Below are 27,141 nucleotides of genomic sequence, written 5' to 3'. Positions count from 1 at the left end.
TATATTTGTATACAATTGTGACTTTTGTTTATGGGGCTGTGTGCTTTTTGTTTTGTTTTTGTTGTTCAAATTTATCACCAACAAGCCACATACACCAACTATACAGAAACAGGCCCATACCTACATATAAACGTGACAGTGAACCGTAGATAAAAAGTCCATATTAATAAAAGAACACAACTCTATTGTTTACAAATATAAAGGTGTTAATTTATGTCGATTTTTACTACTCTCTTTTCCTTTATATATAGAACGAATTTTAATGCTTACCTTTGTCCTAAAAGCTTTATGTCTAATATATCTAAATTTGATAGTTCATAAATAATTGTCTCTCAGTGACGCTCTCCACTGGCACAGCGGCATGTCTGCGTACTCACACCACTTCAAACCGGGTTCCGATACCCATGGTGGGCAGAACACAGATAGCTCATTGTGTAGTTTTGTGCATAATTTTAAACAAACCCTCAATGACATAGCATTATGTCTGCGAACTTACAAAGCTTAAAACGGGTTTCGATACTCGTGGTTGGCAAAACACTGAGCACAACCCCTCGTGTAGCCTTGTCCTTAAGTTCAACAACCAAACATTGATAAATAACTTTATTTATAATTATATAGTCGCAAGCTTGTTGATTACGTTTATCATAGATTTTCACGTGTTCATTTATAAAGTTAAGTGATTTTAGTTTTAATTATTGTATTTCACTTAATGATGTCAGACAATTCCGGTAAAATGTTGTGAATAAAATTCTAAAAAAACTCAATTTTTTTCTAATATTTCTCTCAGAACTGATTGCTATCGAATTTATGGCGCCGTGACGTCATATTGATTAAGTGCATGTACTTCCGTTTATTTACAGCACTTTGAAGTATACTAAAGCGAATGGTGGTAGTTGTTTTTTAGAATATTAATATTTCTGTCATGAGGTTTGGTATGACAAAATTATTAATTTACTAGGATAATCGTAGGAAATTTCTTTTGCATGGCAGCTGATGCTATAAGGCAGCTAAGGCTGTTGCGAGAAAGAGTACTTGTGAAACTTAAAAAAGTTAGAATTCGAAGAATCGTATTAGTTATTGTTTTCTTTTCATTGGCCTTATTATTTTTTGATTGTGTTTGGGTGTATCTGACGTATTTTGCATGTTCAGAAAAAAGGAGTAAAGACGTGATTGAAGAAATAGTAAGTTTGTTAACTGCCATTTGTTCTAATTTTTTTCTAATGTTTCACTGTAGGTAGCACTTTAAAATTCAGGTAGTTTATGATGCTGGTTAAATTAAGAGCAAAAGGCCTGCAAGCTACAGCTAGCACAAATTAAACCGTATACGATTTAAATTCTAAGACAAAATTTACTAAGGAATCGCAATTAATCTGTTATATTTTCACAGCATTTACAACTGCAAGCAATTTGGATTAAAGTGAAGATTAAGATTCAAGTAGAAACTTTTTTCAGTTTTTGGAAAATAACAACCAAGTGTAAATTATTATTTAATAAAACTAAGACCTTTGTTAGAGGCATTTTATAAAATACTTGTCGTTCTAATTTCTGTTAAAGAATGTTATGTTTTAATGAATCTATTACACCAAATCCTTAAAAGTAATTCTGTCACAGTGTATAATTCCCATAAATTTCGTTAGTTTGTGCAAGTAAATCATGTTCTGTGTATAACATTCGTTAAAACTATAAGTAAGATGTTTCTATATAATATATGTGTCAAAGGAATATATAAATTATAGTAAATTAAAAAAAATATTAACAAATGATTGTGGTATTATACTATATGAAATTTGATAAACATTTTATGAATTAAATTGTGAAATGAAGAAAAATAACAATGTTTAAAAATTGAACAATTAAAAGGCTTAAAGTATAACCTACGTCAGGAGCATTGCACTTGTGATGTATTTTTGTATAATTTCCTTTGCTGCTATAATGAATAGTTGAACAATAATTTTTTTATTTACTTACATTTTCTAGTTCTTATAATAGGAAATTTGCAGGCACTTAATAAACCAAAAGATAAATAAATTCAGGCTTACTCACCTGAAAAATGAAAAAATAAAGATGAATTTAATAAGAAAGACAACCAAACTGTATTTACTGTATTCTTGTACTGATGCAATGATGACAAAGCTTTGCTTTAAATACCAGGGATCATCAAGCCAGTTAGGATATGAACATCTGTTCTGGAGTGAACTAGATTAATTTAAGTAAATTATTAACTTTATCAGACATATGTACTGGTTAAGTCAGTTTCATTTTATGAAATAGTCTATAGAGTAAACCATGAAACGTGTGAAATGTTTATATTCTGTACTTGCTTAACCTTCCATATTTCAAAGTGCATGAGTCAGTAAAAAAAAATGTTATTAGAAAATAAATCTAATAAGATACTTTGGAAAAGCAGGCTTTCCTTCATCATATGAAGGAAAGTTCACACTTGTACGTGTCTAAAGTTTTATGGAAAGTGAATTTCATATGTTTTGAAAATGGCACTAGGAGACTTGTTATGCCAATTGTTCAGTGTTGCCACAATCATTTCCAGTTGCTGCATGAATCTGATAATGTATATTGGAGCACATATTTCCAGGAATTGTTCAATCATTTTGTCACTGTTGTCTAGATAATACAGTGAAGCTTTGGAATATTCTAATCTGTTAACTGACAAATGATTTTACAAGAAAGTAAAATAATTGTCCATAAAATATTTACCTGCTAACATTTTGTTTTTTTATTTAATTAGCTTTAATTGCTCAAACAATGTTGTTATAGAAGATAATGATTAAAGATTATGTAAACATTTGCCCATCAATGGTTATTGTGATGTTAGTTCTTTAAAGAAAATTAAATCTACAAAAGTACATGAATTTAACAACAAGTATTTATGTGTTCTGTAAGTAAGGTAGACTGTTCTTTCTTCAGTGTTACTTTCATGTACAATATTTGTTAGAAAACTTTATACATATATATATATTTAGTTCATTTTCATAACAAATATTATTGTGCATTGTTAGCTAGTGCATGGACTTGGGACTAACATAAGTTTTCTTGAAATATTACTAGGCTTATAATCTAAAACTCATTAACAATGAGTGTAACCATCTGGTGAAACAGAAATGTATTCTAATGCTTACACATAGTATACTTAACGAACTATATTTGTTATTTAGTATATTTAACAATAAATATTAAAACATGTTATATAAAGATTGTTTTTAGTATTGACTGTTTTGGAATTTCTTTAAATCTTGTGATCATCATTAATATCTAAAAATTTAGTTCATAATATTTAAACTATAAAAAACATTAGCATTAAGTGAATTTTCATGATGTAAGTTTTAGCATTGGGTAATTATTGAAAATTGAGAAGGTGTATTTTGTGAAAAGTTCATATTCTGTGGTTCAGGAGTCAAGAATATAAAATTTTTTTTTAGAAGTATAGGGTGGTTAGTATTCTTACTGTGCAATTGGGTGAAAGAGTTGGGTGGATTAATTAGCTTACATCTTTTTTTTTGCTGAAATTTCAATGTGCGTGTATTTGTAAGTGATGTGTAGTTTTACTAATATAGATAGTTTTACAGCTACGAAATATGTTTATATTCAGCCCATGAGCACATAGAAATGGGTAGAGTGTCTTTGGTTTGAAATGTATTTGTAAATTTGAATGTTGACATAAATATTAAAGTGTGTGGACAGTGTGTTTTGATTATTTTTCAAATTTGATATTTAAGTTTAAAATTTTGCTTGCCAACGAAAGGAATGATAACAACTAGTGGATACATTTTGAGACAGTGTATGACTTTTTTGGCAGGTTCTGTTTTATTTGTCAGAAACTTTTGTGTGATACATTGTACTAAGTTAAGGGAATAACCATTACTTTGGGATGTGTTATGAATATCTGAAATTTCTGAGTGAAAACAGTTATTTAGAACAGATATTATATGCTTCTTTCAGAAGATTTATAACAAGGATATGTTTGAAGCAATCTGGCATAGAACTGTTAAGAGAAGTGTATAATCCAGTATATATTTTATCACAGTAAACAGATGTGGTAAAGAGATTATTTTGTTTGTTTGAATATCTAAGAAAGCTAACTTGTTGTTTTCTTCCATCTATCATGTGAAGTTTATGAAGAGATGTGGGGTTAGGCATTCTTTTTTTTCCCTTCAATATTAAGGCTGATGACAAAATTTAAGGAAACTTTGAAACATCTGAATTAAATATATTTTGTATTACTGTGTTTTCAATAGTTATTATAAAACTTTGTTTTCCACCTGCTGAATTAGTTTATTTTTATTTTGGATATAAATAAGTACATTGTTGTTATTGGATGTTAATATTAATTACTACTATTTTTATTATAAGATCCTTAAAATATGCTTTTAATCACTTAAGTGTCTGTGTATTTATATTGTAGCATAATTTGTCATAATATCAAAGGGCCTATTGGTCTATCTAGGCCCACCCCATTTAGTGTGTCTCCTTGTAGGGCTGCATGATGTATGGGGTCATTGGGTGCCAAAACACACTCTTTATTATGGATTCTCCACATAAAAATTCAAATAAAATAGTGAAAAAAACAGTCCAAGGGTAAATGAGCACATCTTGAAGACTCTGAGCAGCAATCTAACCTCTTTCACGCCTGCATCTCAACAAACCTTTAGGGCAAATGTCTCACTTTTTTATTCAGAAGGGACTAGAGGGACTTGCAAGTTTTCCTAAATCAGTTAAAAAAGCTTTTATCTGGTGACATATTGGTGGAAAAATCCACATCTCAACACAGTGAACTCCTGTTGCATTCAAAGGCAATTGGGAATATACCCATTGAGGTTACTCCCCATGCTACTTTGAATTTATTATGAGAAGTTATTGTTGAGAAGAGTTTGAAAAACATTCCTGAGTTGGAGATCCTCATTGGTTTCTCCACCCCAGGAGTTTCTGCAGTGAAGCGCATCTTCACTCACAAAGATGGACTTATGATGCTGACCAATGTCCTAATTTTGACATTTACATCACCATGTCCATGTGCCACCATCAAGGCAGGCTATCTTAACTGCAAGGTACGGCCAAGTATTCCAAATCTTCTCGGATATTTTCAGTGTCAGTCACTTGAAGAGTGGTTCAGGCACATAATGCCTGTGAGTGTGAAACAGACCCTTATTGCATTAATCATAACAGCTTTAGCCTATTTTACTTTTGTTTTTGCTCTAAGTGGTTGGAAGAAAAGAGGTACAGCATTTGAAAACAATTTAAAACATTACTTACCCAGAGGCTCAAAAATTACTATCCATCACATCATCTCAGATGTATGCTGCTACACTTCATTTCACTACTACAATGGGTGTGCAGGTGAATCGTTCTCATAACATATGAAAAGTCTTTTGACCTCCATGGTTAAGAAAGTTGAATCAATGTCAACACCCATCTGTGTCCCTACCATTCATTCCAGCAAACCTTCAGATCTACTTCCTTTGGTTCTGAGTATGGGTATTTTCTTGGGTACATATTATTGGGCCCCAAGATGCAAAATGATCATTCGTTCATGTCCTCAGTCACTGAAATCTTATTTTCAATAACAGAGACCTGCCCAATTAACCCAGGGCAGGATCAATGGAGGTTGATAGACCTCTCTCGAATAAAGAAAAAAAGATGTTGAAAACAGAAGGGCTCTCCACCCAGTTTGTCTACACATGAATAAAAATGGCTACTTTGATACAATGGAATTGTCAAGGTTTATGTTTTAATCTGGATGACATCAAAGCACTGATTGCTCCTTACCATCCTGTATGTCTTTCCTTACAGGAAACATTTCTGAAACTGTCAATACAGTCACCTTTTGGCAGTTTTCTTTGTAGAAAAATGACAGGCTGTGTGATGGATGAGTGCATGGAGGGGTGACACTGTTGGTTAGTCAGCATGTGCTCACCCTGTCTTTGCCTCTCAACATGCCCTTGGAGGCCACAGCCATCCATGTTTCCTTGAGTTATACCATCACTGTTTGTTTTCTCTACTTGTCTCTTGAAGAGACCTGTGATCAATGATACTTTGATGCTCTTGTTCAACAATTGCTGTCTCCCTTTTTAATCTTGGGGGACCTTAATGGACATAATGAGAAGGTGCTGATATTGTCGGAATGGGTTGCTCCATGGACTGTATGCTCTCAGACCACAAAGTTTTTATCTTCAATACTGGTTCTTATACTTATTTTCATGCACCTAGTCAGTCATTTACTAATATTGATTTCTCAGTTTTCTCCCTTCCACTGTTCTTCCACTTTTCATGGAAGGTTGACCAGTAACCCACAAGGCAGTGATCATTTTCTTGTTGTTTTGCGAGAGACTAGCTGTGGTTGATGCCACCCAACCCACATGCCCCATTGTAAGCTGGGTCAAGCTAATTGGCCCTATTTCACTGCTCTTTCAGAACTTGATCCTGCCATAATTTTTAAGCTATCTATAGATGACTGAGTGGCAATAGAGACTGACTGTATATTTTGGCAACTGCTTATTGTTCTCCTAAAACCTCAGTGTTTTCCACAATATCCTTGTTTGTGATGGAATCCTGCCTCCCACATAGCACAGAAAGCTCAAAAACAGGCCTGGGATACCTTTCATAAGTATCCCATACTCTTGAACTACATCGTTTTCCAGCAGGCCTGTGCACGTTCTTGACAAGTAAGACATCAAAGCTAGAAGGAATCTTGAAATAATTCATAACCAACATCTCTTCTACCATCAGTTCCAAAGGTCAGCAGGCAGTATACTTCTGTCCCCTTTTGATCTTGCTTTCTTATGGTCAGTAAGTACCTGATGCCTGGAGCATTGCTCATACTCTGGGTGAAAGCTTTTGCTGGGTATCTAGCACTTCCACTTTATCCTCCACCTTCTTCACCATCAAGACACCAGCAGAGTGATCACCCCTTTCCTTTTAAGCTGATTGTCTCTATGAATATAATCTTCCCTTTACACTGGTGGAACTCAAACTGGCCCTTTATCGGTCTCGCAGTACATTGGTTGGATGTGATGATATACACTATGAGATGCTGCTCCATCTATCTCCTGCTTCTCTTGCTATTCTTCTGATTGTTTTTAACCGAATCTGGTGGGAGAATGTTTTTCCTGATGCATGGTGCCAGGCAATTGTCCTATATTTTCTAAGCCTGGGAATAATGCAAAGATTCCTTCAAACTACTGCCCAATTGCTTTGAGCTGTCTCTGTAAGACTTTAGAGGGGATGTTTAATGCCCATCTTGTTTGGTTCCTCGAATCAAACAATCTCCTCTCACCAACCCCTTGGTGTGGATTCCTGTACATAGTGAGGGTACCTCCCATGGAGGGTTCTGTTCTTTCAGTTTACCTCCTCTGAGATCTAAACATCCTGCCATGTGTGGCAACCTGTGAAGAGGAAGAGAGGATCCTGGTGGTTGAGGGGTCCAACCCTAACACACCACTTTGGCCTTGAATTCCTGTAGATGGGCTGCCTTGGGGTGGCCCCACTTGTGTCAGTCAGCTGGTCCACTTGGGCTTGGATAAATCAAGTACCAGTGTTGGAAGTTCTCAACAGGTGTTGTGGACATTGTGTCTGATGCTGATGTTTGGGTATAGTGCTCACGAAACCCTGCTATTTCTGCAGTGTCCTTGCTTGGCATTGTAGTGTGTCCTCTGGTAGGGCTCCATGGTGGGTGGGTCAGCAGGCATCGAAATTTTTATTTTATGGATCCTCCAAATAAAAACAGTTGATAGGTAAACGACCACATCCTGAAGTCTCTGAGCAGCAATCTTCAACATCTGTACCACCTGTTGTACCTCATTTTCTTATCCTACATTTTCTTTCGGAGAAACCTTTAGGGCAAATGTCCCCCTTTTTTATTCAGAAGGGACTGGAGGGACTTGCTGGCTCTCCAAGGTCAGTAAAGAAACTTTGATCTGGAGACATTGGTGAAAATATCCACATCTCAACACAGTGAACTCTCTGAATTCAAAGGAAGTTGGGGATATACCTAATGAGGTTACACTTCATGCTACTTTGAATTCATCATGAGGAGTTATTGTTGAGAGGGATTTGAAGAACATCCCTGAGTCAGAGATTTTTGCTGGTTTCTTTACTCAAGGAGTTTCTGCAGTGACATATATCTCCACTTGCAAGGATGGAGTTATATTGCCGACCAGTATCCTTGTTCTGCTATTTATATCACCACGTCCACCTGTCACCATCAAGGCAGGTTATCTTAATTGCAAAATATGGCCATATATTCCTAACCCTCTCTGAGGTTTTCAGTGTCATAGGTTTGGTCACTTAAAGATATCATGTCGTGGTTCCCAGACATGTGCTTGTTGTGGTGGCAAGGACCAGGATGCCTATGAGTGTGAAATGGACCCACATTGTGTCAGTTGCAATGGCTCTCACCCTTCGTACTTCCATTCTTGCCCTAAATGGTTTGAAGAAAAAGAGGTACAGCATTTGAAAATGATTCATAACATTACTTATCCTGAGGCCCGAAAATTGCTGTCCACCACTTCATCTTGGATGTCTGCTGTTGCACTTCATTCCACAACTACAGTGGGAGTGCAGACAGATTTTTCTGTGCCTCCAAGAGAATCATTCTCAAAACAAATGAAAAGCCTTTTAACCTCCATGGTTAAAGTTGATTAATCAACTTCTTCACCCATCTCTGTCCCTTACATACATTCAAACAAACCCCAAGAACCACATTCTTTGCTTCCAGGTACAGGCATTTCTTTGGATACATTTTCTTCTTCCACCCCAAGATGCAAAACAATTATTTGTTCTCATCCTCAGTCACTGGAATCCCCTTCCAACAACAAAGATCTGCCCAATTGACCCAGGTCAGGATCCATGGAGGTCGATAGACCTCCCTGGAATAAAGACAATAAGGAAAAAAACATGTCATAAACAGAGGGGTTCTCTATCCAGTTTGCCTACACATAATTAAAAATGGCTACCTTGATACAAAGGAACTGTCGAGGTTTACGTTCTAATCTGGATGGTATCAAAACACTGCTTGCTTCCTACCATACTGTGTCTTTCCTTATGGGGAACATTTCTGAAACCTGCTGATACAGTCACCTTTTGGCAGTTTTCTTTGTACAGAAATGACAGGCTGTGTGATGGATGAGTGCATGGAGGGGGTGGCATTGTTGGTTGATCAGCATGTGCCCACCTTGTCTTTGTCACTCAACACACTCTTGGAGGTCATAGCCATCTGTGTTTCCTTGGGTCCTACCATCACTGTTTGTTCTCTCTATCTGTTACCTGGAGAGACATATGATCAATCAGTTCTTGATGCTCTCATTGAACAGTTGTCATCTCCCTTTTTCCTCCTGGGGAATTTTAATGGACATCATCCCCTCTGGGAAAGTGCTGATATTGATAGGAGTGGTCACTGTGTAGGGTGTATACTCTCTGATCACAACTTTTCTCTTTTCAATACTGGTTCTACTACTTATTTTCACACATGTAGTCAGTCCTTTACTGTTATTGATCTCTTCGTTTGCTCTCCTTCATTATTCTCCCATTTCTCATGGAGGGTTGACAATAATCCACAAGGCAGTGATCATTTTACTATAATTTTGAGAAAGACTGGCCATGATCTATGCTACCCAACCTGCATGCCTCAGTAGATGCTGGATCAGGCAGACTGGCCCACTTTCACTGCTCTCACAGGACTTGATCCTGCCATCATCTGTCAGCCATCAATAGATGACTGGGTGGCAGCTGTAACTGACTATTATACAAGCAGCTGCTCAATGTATTTCTGAAACCTTGACACATTTTCCACTATATCCTTGTCTGTGGTATAATGTATGAGGAACAATAACGTATCATGTTTGTATATGATGAGCCTGGGATACTATCCGTAGATATCCCACACTTTCAACCTGCATCGCTTTTCTGTGGGCCCCTGCACATGCTTGGTGGGTAGGGCGTCAAAGCCAGAAGGAATCTTGGATTAAGTTCATAACTGGCATATCTTCTACCACCAGTTCAAATCCACATGGGACAAGATTCAAAAGGTCAGTGGGCAATATAATTCTGTCCTCCTCTTGATCTTGCTTTTTAATGGCCAGGAAGTAGCTGATACCCGGAGCATTGCCGATACTCTAGATGAAAGCTTTTGCTAGGTATCTAGTACTTCTGCTTCTTCCTTCACCTACTAGTCGTCAAGACTCGGGCAGAGCGATCACCTCTTTCCTTTCGAGCTGATTGTCTCTGTGACAATAATTATCCCTTTACACTGGTGGAACTCAAACTGGCTCTTCTTTGGTCTGGCAGTACATCGGTTGGACCTGATGATATACACTATGAAATGCTGCACTATCTATCTCCTGCTTCTCTTGCTATTCTTCTGATTGTTTTTAACCAGATCTGGCTGGAGAATGTTTTCCTTGATGTCTGGCACCAGGCTATTATCCTACATTTCTCTAAGCCTGGGAAGCTGATTTTTATACCATACATCAAGCAGTTAAGAGTCATATGTACAAGAGCACTGAACATTTTCCATGTCCTCTCTTCCACTATTTGGGGAGTAGATCAGTGTTCTGTGCTAAAGATATATTGTGCTCTCATTTGATCAAAACTAGACTATGGGTTTCTGGTCTATGGCTGTGCCAGGACCTTGGCCTTGAAGATGCTGGACCCCATTCATCATCAGGAATTTCAGCTCTGCACTGGGGCTTTCAGCCTTTCCCCAATTCAGAGCTTGAACTTCCTCTACACCTGCAACATTTGTAACTGTTTTTACTGTATGCTTCGAAACTTTGATCCTTACCACAGCGTCCTACCTAGGTATGTGTTTTCCTTTCTCAGTGGGCCATGCTTTTTCAGAACAGATGATCTGCCATTGTTTTTTTTTTGGCCTTCGTATCCAGGCATAGTTAGATGAATTGGGTCTGTTCTTGAATAACATTGCTGTATCCACTGGTCAGCCCATCCCACCATGGCTCATTGCCACCTGCTGGCACAGTGGTAAGTCAATGGATTTGCAATGCTAAAATCAGGGGTTCGATACCCCTTGGTGGACTCAGCAGATAGCCCGATGAGGTTTTGCTGTCAGAAAATACACACTTCATGGCTTATTACAATCTACAAATATGACCTTTCTTGTAGTCATCTGAGAAAAGTGAATAATCCCAATTGGAAGTAGTTTTTTGTTAGTGAATATCTTTTGAACCCACCATTCCTATTTATATGGATGGTTCAAAATCAGATGACTGTGTGGGCTCTGCCATGGTTTGGTGGTTGTGAACAGAATCTCCATTACAGTTTCTTTGTTCACTGCAGAACTGTATGCCATTTCTCTTTGCCTGGATCACATAGAAGCTAAGCAGTAGTAGAATTGCACTATTTATACTGACATGCTTAGTTCCTTACCAGCCCTGGAAATGCTTTATGTTAGTTCTCACCTATCCTTGCTGATATTCAAAACTGACTGGACCATTTCTCATTAACATCTATTTCTATCCAGTTCTTCTGGATACCAGGCCTCGTTGGTATTTGTGGGAATGAGCTCACCACCACCACAGCTGGGTCTCTCTGCTCTAACACTATCACTTCTGTGCCTGTTCCGTTCGTGGACTATAGTCCTGTATTCAAGGCTTGACTCCGTGTCAGTTTGTAGTAAACTAGGAGTGAGCAACATGAAAAAAAATTTTCCAGATAAAACCCTGTTTTGGATTTTGGCCATCTTGTTTCCATAAGGATCAGAATGAGGAAGTTATCCTAATTAAACTACCCATTTCTGTGCCTGTTCCATGTAAGGACTATGGTCTGTGTTCAGTTGGACTTTGGCCATCTTGCAACCACAAGAATTGGAAAGAGGAAGTTGTCCTATCTAGACTATGCATTGGTAACAGTTTTTTAACTCATTTTCTTTTATTTGGGACTGATGCACCAATGTGTGGTCTGTGTGACACTTAGGTCATAATAGGCCACATTTTGCTGTCATGCCATCGTTACGACTCTCAATGACAGTACCATTTTAGACATGTTTTGTCCCAAGTTTATCCCTAAAGCTGGACACTGTTATTGGCGATGGTGACACTGTCCACCTAAGAAATGTTTTTAGTTTTTTAAAGGCCATTGGCCTTTTTAATGCTATTTAAGTTCTTAATTCATAAATTAGACTTTGTTGTTTTTTTTTAACATGATTCCTTTTTATGAATTAAAGTAGAATTCGTTTGATATGAAATCAGAAAATAGCCATGATGTCAAATAACTTGAAACCAGGCCAGCTTTAGGAATGTAAACTAATGTTTGAACTTATCCATTAATCATCCTGGTGAGTTATAGTTATTGAAATTATGTTACAGAAAGTCTGTTTTTAAAACTTGTATTACTTCACTTTCTTTCTTACCATTGTAAACTAGATATAAAAATTGGTTTTAATGCTGTTTATTTTTTAATTTAAAAATTAAACTTTTTCTTTTACTTTGATTCATTTTTACAGATTTTAATAATTGTACTTTAATATTTTTGTTACCAGTTGTTTGGCACAGATAGCCTAGTTGCTTTGAACCATAAAATGCCAACCAACCTCTTCCTTCTGACTGATGCATGAATTTATTATTCCGCTCAAGGGAAAGAGGACAAAGCTGGTGGCCTTCCTACCATTAGCCCTGAATAGTTTTCCAGAAGTATGGTGGGTGCAGAACCAGCTCACACAGGGGTCTTCTTGTAATTCCAGTTCAGAGGTTATACTTAGCTTAGCATGACATTTTATTTTGGTTATTATTTTCAGTTCAATGATTATGAAAGAAGGTCTTTGACTCCTTGTAATTCAACATGCATAGCATCAGTTTCTGTGTCATTGGTTGGATCTAGTTTTTTTCACACCCTCCTCATAATTCCAAGGGCAGGATATGTCACCTTGCCTCTTAGATTGGGGAGTTAGAATTACTGTTTGAAATTCCATGTTAAGTTCTCTCTTCCTTCATGTCGAGTGAGATGTGAAGGATCCAATAATTCAGGGTTAGGTTTGTTGCATTTTGCACTTCAGCTTGAAATAAGGGTTTGGCCACTTTTGTGTTGCTTGCCTTTTTTTTGTAATTCTGGTGGCTCAACAACATTCTGCAACTTTCATATTGGGTTCCAGTAATACCATATTAAAATACATAAAAAAAAAAGTAATCTACATGCTCCAGCCACTATGCCTTTGATCTGGCTTTGTGTCCAACACGTTATAATTCCAATGTTGAGATGTGGGGCCTCATTTGCCTAGTTAGGCCCTGGAAGAATTTCAGGAGTTGGGTACAATATTTCATTTTCTGTGGGTGACATGTACTTTAGTTGGCCAACTGGTTGTGACGGAATGTGTCTGGTATTGCAGGAGAGGGTTGTTCTAGTATAGTTGTTCCTAAGTTCTCATGATATTAGAGTTTTGCCCTTGTGGCTGGTTGGACTTTATGCCCATGAATTTAATTTCACATTGTGTGGGCAAGGAGCATATTTATTCTGAAAGTATAGCAGACCTCACTGGTGTACTGTTACTGTAACCCATTTTTACACTCCTGTTTTGCACATAAATGCTTTCTTTGTTGACCTTGTTTTCACTGGCCCCTACACTTTGTCAATGTGGGATTCTAACTATAGTACAAAAAGAGGTAAGTATGCTTTGGAAGTTAATATTTTCCTGTACTCAAAATATATTCCCAGTAACAACTATCTCATATCACACTTTGTTGCACTTTCTTCCCTTGAGTGCTTTGGTGGGTCTGTTAATTTGACGTATTTTGAAAAAGTGAATTGGAAGTAATAATGTGGAGCCTATATGGGGAACATATTGACATAGATGGAGAGAATCATAATATTTAACTTGCCATGGGCAATATAATGGGGTATAAAGGCTGGAGCAAGTAAGATAAGATTCATACCAATGTTTAGATAAACAGAAATTTGTTTGGGATTATGTTATAGTGTAAGAGAAGGTAAGTATTATTAGAAATACATTTATGGTTTTGGAAAATGTACATTTCTAAGTATAATTATCAGATTTCCAGAGTAAAAAACTAGGACTTTTTTTTTGCATGTTTAAAATCATGAAACTTTGAAGTACTTAAATGAAGTCATCCAAAGATTACACAGAAAATGTCTGTATTAATAGTAACACTAATTAGTTGCAAATATTACTAATTGTAATATTTTTAGTTGTCTTTATTAGAAAACTGATCTGTATGCTATGTATTTACTTGCAGCTGTAACTAAAAGTAACAAAATATCAGAAAACTTAGTATCTTCACTAATAAAATGCTGTTTAATGGTAATACTTTTAGTGCCAGCAGTATTAATTATAGTAATACTTTCAGTGCCAGCTCTACTTCAGAAAAGAAGCTGTGGGAAGAATGTGTCAAGCATTGTGTGATGAAGGTGATATCAAGATTGGAAATTGTGAAGGACATCACTTGGGAAAAGATGTTGTGCTTTCAGGTCAGTGGGGAGCCAACAGAATTGTGCTTAAGGCAACTTTTCTAAACCCTGAACAGTATGAACAAATATACTGGCTGAGTGCAGATAAAAATGTATTTTATCCTGATTTTAAAACTTTTATAGAGCTAGTTCAAGAGAGTGTTGAAAAAAGAATTAATATTACACTGTCTGAAAAGTACCCAAATGGCTTTGTACTTCTGGATAAATTGTGGACTTCAGATGTTTCAAACCTAACCAATGCTACTGCTGTTATGAATAATATATGGTACTTGATTCAACAGAATGAATATATATTGTCCAAGTTGTATGAAACTAGTGGACTGTTCCCCAAAGTTTTAGGAAGTTGTGGCCACATATATGCAGTAGAATACGTGAAACCTCTTGCCAACTATTTTGGAGTTCTGTCAAAAAATTGGAAACGTACGTTTCAGAAGAGAGCAGAAGTAGGACTGAAGCTACTACGTTTAACATCACATTTTAAGACAGCTTTTTCTCGTACTCTTCACATTTGCGATATGAAAATAGGTCATTTTGGAGAAGATGAAGAAGGAAAGTTAAAATTATTAGATACAGACATGGCATTATTTGAACCAGTCTTGTTAGAGACCATGGTGAGTACCCAGAGCTGCAACACTGATAAAGAATGTTCTTTTATAGATTGTGATGGAAGATGCAACTACAGTACAGGTTTATGTCTGCCCCTTGTGACAAATAACAATCTACAGGTAAGAAAATCAAAGTAATATGTAGAGGTGGCATTAATTGATATAATCAATTAATCATGATCATTGCTTACATCCCAAGTTTTTTGGGGGTTTTTCTTGTAAAATGATCAATTAATATAAATGAATGTCTCTAATTATTTCAGCTATCTTGTAATAGAAATATTTTCATTTTAAGGTTTTATTAGTGTCATGACAGAAAAATACTCAACTTGTCAAAATAAGTGTTCCCATTTATTACTGTTTGTGTAGTTGAAATAATGTGTTTTTGTTTTTTGTTGTTAAGCACAAAGCTGTAAAATACACTATCTTTGTTGTGCTTTCTCTATGTATTAAAACCAAATATTCAATGTTAACACTTTTTGCGTGCCCTTTAGTCTGTTACTAAGCATAAATCCCTCAAAGGACTTTCTGTGCTTTGCCCATCATGGGTGTCAAAACTGTTTTTAGCTCTACTGGGGGGTGTTCTTTAATCAGTGGAATCAATTAGTTTAATGTAATCAACAAACTTTATAATTACTCATTTATCAATTTTCATTTATCATCCAGTTCTATTTGTAACACTTTGTAGTCTGTCCCAAATAACATTGCACACACCCAAATAAACAAGACCTAGTTTAAAAGGTGTAATGAGACAAAGTTGCATGGTTACAAAAAAACAACATACAGTACAGTGTCCTGAGATCTTCAAGTTTTTGAAGGGGGTTTCCAAAATTGATACCATGGAAGCCCTGAACTTCTGTTCTGAAAAGTGTGTGCTAAGTGATTGGTAAAAATCTGTAGAGGACAAGATGCAGTGTGTTCAGCCAACACTCCAACTTTTAACACAGAGATGTGCATACAGAAACTTTATAAAACTGTGAACTGTTTTTGTACTGTTGATTTGTGCTATGCATTCATAGCACTTTTTGAATGCACTTTTCATTCAACACTGTATGCTTTTTTAATTGACATTTTTGTCACTTTGGTTGTTTTTATCATAATCAGCAAGTTTGAGTAGTTGATATGTGTGTGTGTGTGTGTGTGTGCCATGTATCTTAAATAAAAGGTAATATATACAATAAAATGGAAGTTAAAAATGGGTAAAATTCAAACTTAAGGGAAAATATACTTATTTTATAACTCACTTAAATGTAACAAACTTATTCTCTCTTAACTATGAATTTAATCACATGTAAGCTGATATTTTTAGGGAGTTGTTTTTCAGAATATTTTTGGGGGTGAGAAGAAATTTTAGCTGCTGACTGATGTTTGTTTGTTTGTTGTTGTTTTTTGAAGTATGTACAAAACTGTGAAACTTTTTAATATGAAAAAAAATCTAAAATTAAAAACCTTTAATTTGGAAAATATATAAAGGGAGGAGGGTTGAGTATAGTAGTGAGAGCTTCATCTCTACCTTGTGGAAAAATACCTCTGGATGTATTTTGTTGAAAATTTATAACGGTTGTTTCTGTTAAAATATTTGTTATGGGTGAAAGAGATGTCATGGTATCTACAGTACAATGTTTTCTTGCTTATTCTGGTATTACCAAAGTTCTTAATTGCTGGTTTGCTTTGCCAGTCCTTTTGAATGATGAATAGATTAATTGAAGAATATAATAATTGACAATATATGGTGTTTAAGTAAATAACACAGCATAAAAGAAAAATCCTTACCTTGATTCTGGTGTATTTTGACATAAATAAAATATTAATAAAAATTACACTACTAACCAAAACAGCTGTTATCAGGCAATTCGGAAATGTTACCTCTCCATGGAACGGACAGTTATTACTTTACATTGCTACTAAAAAAATTTTGATTGTGCATGAAGTCTGTAATGAAACTTCTTTTTTTAACATGTACGTGTATTATTGGTTTCTTTGATTGTACTATTTCCTTATTGTTGTTAAACCAGCAAATAGATTGCATTAACTACTCTAATTTTATTTAATAAAAACCAAGGCTTTGGGTGTTTCTTATACTTTAGAATACTAAACTTAAGCAGGTCATTAGTAGTCTTCCTTATCACTTTGAGTTTTGGCATTTCCCTAACTAGAGGACCAACTATGCTTCTTATCCTTGAAAATATTCTGGGATAAACCCCTTATCCTTTTGCTATTATCTGATATTCCATTCTTATAAGGCTGGTCATCAAGGGGTTCTAGAAGGTGACTGACTGTCTCTGTACCCCTCTCCTTGGTTTCAGTACAGTTGAAATTCAGCTCTTCTGTTATGAACATCTGTGGATGTGTGAACTCTATTTGCTAGAGATTATTGAATTGCACAGGTGTTTTCTCATGGTTCTTACCTGTCTTTCCAATATCAGTTTCCTCCTTTCTCTCTCTCATTCCTCATAATGGAGATTAGTGAAATATCACAATTTGTAGTTTATAACAATTGAATATTAATTGCAAAGCCCTTTCAGTTTAGTTGGATACAGACTTGTACTTTTTTTCCTATCAGATCGAATGGAGTTTTGATGGAGGATGCATACCTTAGGATTACAGTTCTACAATTGGCTTCTCCTTTGGGAACCATCCCCTATGAGGTTTGAGTGGCTGGTCAGGCTCTTCTATTAAGTTTTGATCCAACACTTTATCGTCGTCTTTTGAGCCTATCTCAAACATTTTTCTTTATATCTTTGAGCTTCTGATAACCAAGGATCTTGTATCTCCTTTTCCTACCTCGGAGATTTTGTTCCTTTTGGGGATTGTCTCTCTTCTCAAGTTTCTTGTTCCTCTTGGATATGTCAGTGTGTCTCCTTCAATTGACTTCAGATAAACAATGAAGAGATCCACTGTTTTCACTTGTCTTTCCTTTTTTGCAATTGCAATCCTGTGTATTCATATTCCCCCATTTTACTCAGATTTACATCTGTTCAGAACCCCCAAGCAGCTCAGCAGTAAGTCTGAGGGCTTGTAATGCTAAAACGTTTGGGTTTCTGTACTCATGGGCATAATAAAAGTCACCCATTGTGTAGCTTTGTGCTTAACAAAAACATAATATACCAGCAAAACCTCTCAACCAATGGCTCTCTGTTTGGGTAGTTCTGGATACCTTTACTATTTCCAGTCTGGTTTTCAGAAAAGTAGTCTCTCCATATCAGTTATCTCATGATGTTGGCTACTTATCAAGTTTTTTATCTTCTTCTTGTTTCTTATCTAATTCAGGAGGGCACTCTCTTTCAGGATCCCTGTTTCCTGGCTCCAGACTTTCTCATTTGATCAAACTATCACCACATGTGGCTGTTGGTCTATCATATCTCAGGAGCTTTGATTCTGGTAGTGGATTATCTCACATAGACTGGATCCTTTTCATAAGGTGGGTTATATATCATCTGGTGTTTTCAGTGTATTTTACTACCATCTTGGGGCTCATCTCATTGATGCCTCAATAACTGTTTTCAACACCTAGCTTCCACTTTGTTCTCAAGTTACGGACTCTATACCTCTTGCAATGGATGGTTAGATGTGGAACTCGTCCAATTTCTATATGCCTATTTTCCATGTGGTACTTTTACTTCTACTATTGTTACTTACAGAATTTTGTTCTTAATGCTCTTCTGTCTTTTCTCCAGTCATTGTGTTTTTTTATCCAGCTGTCATGGGCCTCTTCCAAGCCTTTTTTATCCATTTTTCTTCTTACCTGGTTACTCTTCTGGTCTGGAATGTGTGTCTAGTTCTTTGTGTTCTTACCTGTGTCCTTTTTTTATCCATTGACCACCACAAATGTGTACTATTTTTCTCTTAAAATATGTTTTCTTGCATCTAGGAGATTTTGCTTCAACATTTTGCAATAAGGACAGTCTTCTTTAAAAGTTGTGCTTCCTGAGAAAGTTATTGGATGTTTTCAGTCACCCTATCTTCTCTGTAGAATTATTTAGATTTCTGTTCTCTTCTTTGTCCTGTACTGGTAATTTGTTGATATCTGACTCATAGTGCCACCTTTTAAAACTATCAGTAGAATTTTTCTTGCCATGGTGTTCCTCTTTCTTTTGGTACTTCCTTCCTTCCACTTTGACAATTATGTAACACAGCTTACTCATCTACTTTTTTATTTTGAGGAGGGTGGCATTTAGCCTTCTTCATGTCTCCTCTCATAAAATGCATCATCTTATAGCTTCTCTTGCTTTAGTCATCAACATATTCTAGAGGAGACCTTACAGAGATGGTGTAGATGACCCCTGAAGCTCTTGTGTCATTATTTCACCATATTGAGGTTTCATTTGCATATGGTTTTCATCTCCCTATCTCAAATTAGAAAGTAATTTATTAATTTTTACTTTTTTTTGTAGGTCCCACAACCCTTTTAATTTGTTATATATATCTATTATAGAGAAGATTGAATCTCCTGATGTTTCATAGGAAATGACAGTAAAAATATCCTACCCTCCTATACGACACTTTAGTACCACACAGAAGATTCTTTTTAAAATACCTTTATTGAGCAGAGTATTTTGTGCATGGGAAGGTTATGATTGCCCACCAGGTCTCCAGACTCTCCCCTCCAGTGAAAGACATACTCCATGAGTTTTGCCTGTTGATGCTATAATTTTGTAAATAAACTTGCCATTTTAATTTTTTATGTACAACAACCCCTACATCAAACATTCAATGTTGGAGTCTAGCTGTCTGTTTTTTGTGAGGTGAATAGATGATCTTACCTCTTGGGCAAACTGGATAATTTCCCAGGTTCATACACATGGAAGGGCCTCTGATGCTATGCCTTGTAATTCATTTCTGAGTTTTCTTATTGTTATGGGGTCCTATTTACTGAATTCTGCCTGGGGCTTCAAAATGTCTAAGACTGCTCCTGGGGAGGTGAGTGGCATTCTGAAGTTAATATTACCTGAAATTTGCATTTTAGATGCATACTACCCCAGAGAACCTTCCACCTTTATCCCCAGTTCTGGTGTTTCTTGTGCCTTACCCCTCAGTGTGGGTTCCTGTACATGGTGAGGGGATCTCCCAGGGAAGGCTCTGTTCTTTCAGTTTACCTCCTCTGGGATATGAATATCCACCCATGTGTTTGCTATGCATGGCAACCCCTGAAGGGGAGGAGATGACACTGGTGGTTGAGTATCACACCACTTTGGCCTCGAATTCCTGGAGATGGGCAGCCTTGGGGTGGCCCCCCTTGGGTCAGTTGACTGGTCCATTTGGGCTAGGGTCAGACAAGTGCCAGTGTTGGATGTTCTCAACTGGTGTTGTGGACCTTGTATCTGATGCTGATGTTTGGGTATAGTGCTTGCGAAACCTTGGCATTGCTCTGATGTCCTTGCTTGATATTGTAATGCATCCCCTCATAGGACTCTATAGTGGGTGGGGTGTCAGAGGGCATCAAAATTTCATTTTTTTTATTATGGATTCCCAAATAAAAAATAAAATAGTGAAGAAACAGTTCATAGGTAAACATCCACATCTAGAAGATTCTGAGCAGTAATCTTCAATGTCTGTAACACTTTTTGTACCTCATTTTCTTATCCTACATTCTTTTTCACACAAACCTTTATGGTAAATGTCTCCCTTTTTCATTCAGAATGGACTAGAGGGACTTGCTGGCTCTCCAAAGTTACTAAATAAGCTTTGATCTGGTGACATATTGGTGGAAACATCCACTTCAACTCTTCATGCATTCAAAGGCAATTGGGATATATCTATTGAGGTAACACTTCATGGTACTTTGAATTCATGACAAGAATTCATCACTACAGTGGGAGTGCAGATGGATCTCTCTGTGTCTCTAAAAGAATCATTCTCAAAACAAATGAAAAGTCGTTTGACCTCCATATTTAAAAAAGTTGATGGATCAACTTCAACACCCATCTCTGTTCCTTACATACATTCCAACAAACCTCAAGATCCACTTCCTTCAGTTCTGGATATAGGCATTTACTTGGATATGTCTTCTCCCCCCCCAAGATGCAAAATGATCATTCATTCACATCCTCATTCCCTGGAATCCTCTTTCAATAGCAAAGGATGAGTGCATGGAGGGGTGGCTCTATTGTTTGATCAGCATGTGCCCATCCTGTCTTTGCCACTCAACACACCCTTGGAGGCTGTAGGCATCTGTGTTTCCTTGGGTTGTACCATCACTGTTTGTTCTTTCTACCTGTTGCCTGGAGAGACCTGTGATCAATCAGACCTTGATATTCTGCTTGAACAGTTGCCATCTCCATTTTCAGTCCTGGGAGATTTAATGGTCATCCTCTCTGCAGAAGTGCTGAGATTGATAGGAGGTGTTGCTCTGTAGAGCATATGCTCATTGATCACAACCTTTCTCTTTTTTAATACTCTACTTATTTTCATGCACCTAGTCAGTTATTTACTGCTGTTAATCTCTCAGTTTGCTCCCCTTCAGTATTCTCTCGTTTTTTATGGAGGGTTAACAATAATTCATGAGGCAGTGATCATTTTCCTATAATTTTGAGTGAGACTGGTTGTGGTTGATGCCACCCAATCCGCCTGCCTGGGTGGAAGCTGGATCACACAAACGTGCCCTCTTTCACTGCTCTCGCAGAACTTGATCCTGCCATTGTATGTAAGTCATCAATAGATGACTTTGTGGCAGCAGTAACTGACTATTATACAAGCAGCTGCTCAATGTATTCCTAAAACCTTGACACATTCCCCACGATATCCTCTTCCGTGGTGGAATCCTGTCTGCCACTTGGCAGGGAAGGCTCAAAAACGGGCCTTGGATACTTTTTGTAGGTATCCCACACTCTTGCACCACATCGCTTTCCAGCAGGTCCATGCACATGCTCAGTGGGTGAGACGTCAAAGCCAGAAGGAATCTTGGATTAAGTTCACAACCAACATATCTTCTACCACCAGTTCCAAAGCCACATGGGACAAGATTCAAAAGGTCAGTAGGCAATATAATTCTATTCCCCCTCTCGATCTTGCTTTTTGATGGCCAGGAAGTATCTGTTACTTGGAGCATTGCCGATACTCTAGGTGAAAGCTTTTGCTGGGTCTCTAGCACTTCTGGTTCTTCCTCCACCTTCTTCTCCATCAAGACTTGGGTAGAGTGATCACCATTTCCTTTTGAGCTGATTGTCTCCATGACTATAATCTTCCCTTCATGCTGGTGGAATTCAAACTGGCTCTTCATTGGTCTGGCAGTACATCAGTTGGTCCTGATGACATTTACTGTGTAATGTTGCACCATCTATCTCCTGCTTCTCTTGCTATTCTTCTGATTGTTTTTGACCAAATCTGGCAGGAGAATGTTTTTTCCTGATGCCTTGCACCATGCTATTTTCCTACCTTTCTCTAAGCCTGGGAAGGATCCCATGATTCCTTCAAACTACTCTCCAATTGCTTTGACAACCTGTCTTTGTAAGACCATAGAGAGGATGGTTAATGCTCAACTTGTTTGGTTCCTCAAATCAAAAAATCTCCTCTTGCTCACTCAGTGTGGGTTTTGAAGACAGTGCTCCACCATGGACCACTTGATTCAACTAGAACATTCAATTCGAGAAGCCTTTCTTAAATGACAACATCTTGTATCAATGTTCTTTGACATTGAGAAGACTTATGATACAACATGGAGGTGTGGCATTTTGCAAGACCTCCATATATATGGGTTATGTGGCCATTTGCTCGTTTTTATTAACTTTTTAATGGACAAAAGATTCCAAGTTTGTGTGGAATCAACACTTTCCCGTTCTTTTCTACAGGAACTTGGAGTCCCTCAGGTCTGTGTTTTGAGTGTCACACTTTACAGTATAAAGATTAATGCCATCACTGAACAACTCCTTCTCACTGTTGCAAACTATGTCGATGACTTTCACATCTCATGGCAGTCATTGAACATGAGGTGCATTGAACGGCAGCTACAGACTGCCCTCAATCGTTTACTGAAGTGGACCACAGAAACAGCTTTAATTTCTCTTTCTCTAAAACCCTTTGCATGCACTTTTGCCACCAATGGGGTATTTACCCTGATCCTGAACTCCGTATTAGTAAAGTTGCACTGCCTGTGGTCCCTGAGACAAAGTTCTTGGGGCTTATCTTTGACTGTAAGCTTTTGTACAAGAGCATTGAACATCCTCCGTGTCCTCTCTACCACCACTTGGGGAGAAGATTGATGCTCTGTGCTAAAGATATATTGTGCTCTTATTCATTTGAAAATCGACTATGGATCACTGGTCTATGGCTCTGCCAGACCATTAGCCTTAAAGATGCTAGACCCTATTTATCATCAAGGACTTTGGCTCTGCACTGGGGCTTTCCACACCTCCCCAGTTCAGAGCTTATACATAGAGACTTGTGAACCTTCTTTGCACCTTTGCCATTTGCAATTATCTTTACTATATGCTTCAAAACTTCGTTCCTTACCAAAGCATCCTACCTGGGGTTGTGTTTTTCTTCCTCGGTGGGCCATACTTTTTCCAAACAGACAATCTGCCATTGCTTCTTTTGGCCTTTGTATCCAGGTACAGTTGGATGAATTGGGTCTTTCCTTGGATAACATTGCAGTATCCACTGGTCAGCCCATCCCACCATGGCTTATTACAGTACCCAAATGTGACCTTTCTTTAAGTCATTTGAGAAAAGCAGATTCTCCTGATTGGACGTACCATCTTTTATTTACTGAACATCTTTCAAACAAATTTCCATTCCTATTTATACAGGTGGTTCACAATCAGGTGACTCTGTTGGCTCTGTCATGATTTGTTGCAGTTTGGTGGTTTCATGCAGAATCCCCTTTACAGTTTCTGTGTTCACTTCTGAACTGTTCTCCATTTCTCTTGCTCTGAATCACATAGAACCTGAGCAGTACTCCAACAGCATTATTTATACTGACTCGCCCTGGCCCTGGAATCGCTTCACATTGGTTCGCCCTCTGTTCTCGCCAATATTTAAAACCAACTGGCCCATTTCTCTTTAACATCTACTTCTATCCAGTTTTTCTGGATATCAGGCCACATTGGTATTCCTGGAAACTAGCTCGCAGACACGGCAGCTAAATCTATCTGGTCTGGCACTGCCACTGCTGTGCCTGTTCCATACGTGGAGTATGGTCCTGTATTTAAGGCCCGACTCTGTGCCAACTGGTAGTTGACTTAGAGTAAGCAATGTGAAAACAAGCTTTTCCAAATAAAACCCTATATTGGACTTTGGCCATCTTGCTTCCATAAGGATTGGAAAGAGGAAGTTGTTCTAACTAGACTACGCATTAGTCACAGTTTTTTAAATCGTTTTCTTTTATCTGGAACTGTTGCACCAATGTGTTGTTTGTGTAACACTCAGGTCACAATAAGCCACATATTACTTTCTTGCTATTGTTATGACTCTCAATTGTGGCACCATTTTAAACATTTTCTGTCCCAAGGTTTGTCCATAGCATTAGATAGTGTTATTGGTGATGGTGACACTGTCCACCTTGGAAATGTTTTTAGTTTTTTAAATGCCATTAATCTTTAATTCCATTTGTGTTTTTTTAATTTATACATTATATCTTTTTTCAATGTGATTTTCTTTTAAGAATCACAGTCCATCTAGTTCGATTTGAAATTAGAAAATGGCCGTAACATCAAATAACTTGAAACTAGAACTGGAAAGGCCAACTTCAGGTGACTGATTGTGGCTTTTGTACTTACCTGTTAGTCTTCCTGGTGAGTTATGGTAATTACAATTATGCTACAGAAAATCTTTTTACACCTTGTATTACTTCAGTTTTTCTCTTAGCATTGCAGACTAGATGTGAACATTGGTTTTATGCTATTTATGTTTTTTTTTAATTTTGTTTTGTTTTACCTTAATTTTCTTTTATGAATTTTACTAAACTTACTTTAATTTTAACTTTTTACTGGATGTTTGGTGCAGATAGCCTAGCTGCTCTGTGCCATAAAACACCAAATCAACAAACCAATCTTGTGCCTTATCAAGAATGAACCTTTGCTGAAACACCAGTGTTTATGGGGTGTATTGGGCAAGAAGGATCTGTCACCTTCCTTTTTATGCACGATTATTGTCTAATGGTGAGTACATTATAGACTGGCACTATATATATAGTAATATAACAAATGTAAGGGTGGAAGTTTTGCTCAAGGCTTGGCATATTTCCAAACATTTTCTTGGTAGTTGTGTGAAGTAAAAGCTATCTGTCTTGTGGAGAAGTGAGTATTAAGTAAAATGTAAGAAAAATGTTAGTGTAAGTTAGGTCCAAACCATGCACTATGGTTGTCATGTCCATTCCAGCCTGAAGACCCCTAGTTTGAGGCAAAATGCTTTATCAGTAGTGGATATAGCAGATATAGTGTAACGGATATATCACAAAACAATACATTCACTTTTAAGTTACCATTAATAAGTTTTTTTTATTGAGCAGATACTAACCAGAAAATTTGAAGTTACCTTTTTATAATTGTATTTTTTTTCTTCTTTCAGAGATTGTGTAAAAATGTTCTCATGGGACAGTATTTTGGTCTGTTAGGACCAGCACCACCCACCATTGCTCAAGATTTGCAGAAAGAACTTCATCGTTGCATTGCAAAAGATGTCAATGATTCAGAAACTGGAGAAATAATTAATAAAATTGAAAGGCTCTTGAAATCTGCAATATGAGTTGTTAATTTTGGAGCTTTTTATAATTCAATGCAGGAATACAGTTGTTGGTTTGAACCTCATATTTAAAGATACAAAAATATTCATTCTAAATTCATAGTGCTTTAATTCATATAATACTTTTTGTTCAATGTACTTAGTGCAATATATCAATGTGAATCCATGTGTCATGTTAGATGGCTGATACTTAGTGTGTGAGAGTTTAAGATAGATGCAAGTAAGAGATACATTGGAGTACATGCTTTCAACAGGGACCTGAATATAAAAGCAACACTAAAATTTATAATGATTGTAATATATCAAAAATAAATAAGTTTTTAATGTACCCAACAACAGTCTTGAGTTTCATTTGTAATGTTTTTCTGAAATTTTTTTAGGGAGCTAATTTTCAGTCAAATAATGTTTAATCTGCGTATTACTTAGATGTTTATCCTGTATGTTAATTACCTACACGTTTTTCCTATATGCTAATTACCAACATATTTGTCCTGCATGTTAATTACCTACAATTTTTCTTTTCTTTTTATGTTTATCCTTTTCTTATTCTTATTCTTTAACTTTGAAGAATAGTCACCTTCCCACAACTGCCTCCAGACAGATTAAACATTGTGGTGGGGATACACCATCTATCAGTCTTAACCTCTAATTTGCTAGTCTCACATAAGAAGATTAGAAATTTTAGAAATAAGGAGAGCGAGATGTGGGTGCTATTTCTTCAGTCACCTCCAATACCTAGGATACATTTTATAATCCCACATTGCAACTTGTACCCTAGAATGTTTTAAAAATATGCAGCATGTTTTGTTTATGGCTTAAAAACTTGTAGTTATAATGTAATTAACCAGAGGTTGGGATTTGCTGTTTTTAATGCAGTCTTTCTTTCATCATCATTTTGTTTACTTATTTTGCTTCATTCAGATGTAATTATTTAATATATAGGTACATGTTGATAATTTCTTACTCTACTATAATAAGAAACAAGAATAGGGCTGCAAGCATTTTAGTTTCTCCATGTGTGGTAGAATTTTAATAAATATTAATAATTACCAAGTAGCTCAAAAGTTAAGGCCAACAAAAATAGTTAAACTTGCTTAGAGCCTATTTTGTCCTCTGTTAAAAAACAATTGTCCACAATGTACTTCAGGAGTAAAATATATTGATCATATGAGGCATAAGTATTAACTATATGAATAGGTTAGGTAATTACATTATTGAAATGTAATGCAGAGAAATAAAAGTAACCTGAAAGTATCACTTTTAGTAACTGATGAAATAAAGTAAGCAGTATAGTATAAGATATACTACATTTATACTAGAGTTTATATTAATTTGTGACTTAAAATATAGATATAGTCAGTTACATTGGTATTCCAGAGCAAACACTGTTAATAGTTATAAAGCAAAACAAACAACA

At 36.7% G+C, this 27,141-nt stretch overlaps 1 protein-coding gene across 3 annotated transcripts; it reads left to right on the top strand.

The window, feature by feature from the left end:
* The first annotated feature begins 380 nt into the window (after positions 1-380).
* aln (divergent protein kinase domain 1C) lies at positions 381-26,057 on the top strand. Of its 3 annotated transcripts, XR_013016988.1 has the most exons (4): positions 810-1,181; positions 14,322-15,167; positions 24,987-25,141; positions 25,551-26,057. XR_013016988.1 is itself a non-coding variant. In XM_076466094.1 (3 exons), exons 1-3 carry the CDS (start codon positions 984-986, stop codon positions 25,725-25,727), a joined length of 1,221 nt encoding a protein of 406 aa, XP_076322209.1. In that variant the 5' UTR covers positions 381-983; the 3' UTR covers positions 25,728-26,057. The 3 variants fall into 3 exon arrangements, 2 of the variants coding, with proteins under 2 accessions (XP_076322209.1, XP_076322210.1); XM_076466094.1 differs by lacking the exon at positions 24,987-25,141 and having other exon boundaries at positions 381-1,181; XM_076466095.1 differs by lacking the exon at positions 24,987-25,141 and having other exon boundaries at positions 808-1,181; positions 14,322-15,053.
* Positions 26,058-27,141: the final 1,084 nt, after the last annotated feature.

The sequence above is a fragment of the Tachypleus tridentatus genome, chromosome 11, assembly GCF_004210375.1.
Source record: "Tachypleus tridentatus isolate NWPU-2018 chromosome 11, ASM421037v1, whole genome shotgun sequence".
Lineage (NCBI taxonomy): Eukaryota > Metazoa > Arthropoda > Merostomata > Xiphosura > Limulidae > Tachypleus > Tachypleus tridentatus.
The sequence above is the reverse complement of the archived record's forward strand: the minus strand, read 5'-3'. Positions and strand labels throughout refer to the sequence as shown.

What these genes read in the sequence shown, in the direction of transcription:
- aln (XM_076466094.1), top strand. Translation starts at nt 984, where the DNA reads ATGGCAGCTGATGCTATAAGGCAGCTAAGGCTGTTGCGAGAAAGAGTA. An exon ending in AAGACGTGATTGAAGAAATA is followed by an intron (nt 1,182 to 14,321) that starts GTAAGTTTGTTA and finishes TAATACTTTCAG; the next exon opens with TGCCAGCTCTACTTCAGAAA. An exon ending in TGACAAATAACAATCTACAG is followed by an intron (nt 15,168 to 25,550) that starts GTAAGAAAATCA and finishes TTCTTCTTTCAG; the next exon opens with AGATTGTGTAAAAATGTTCT.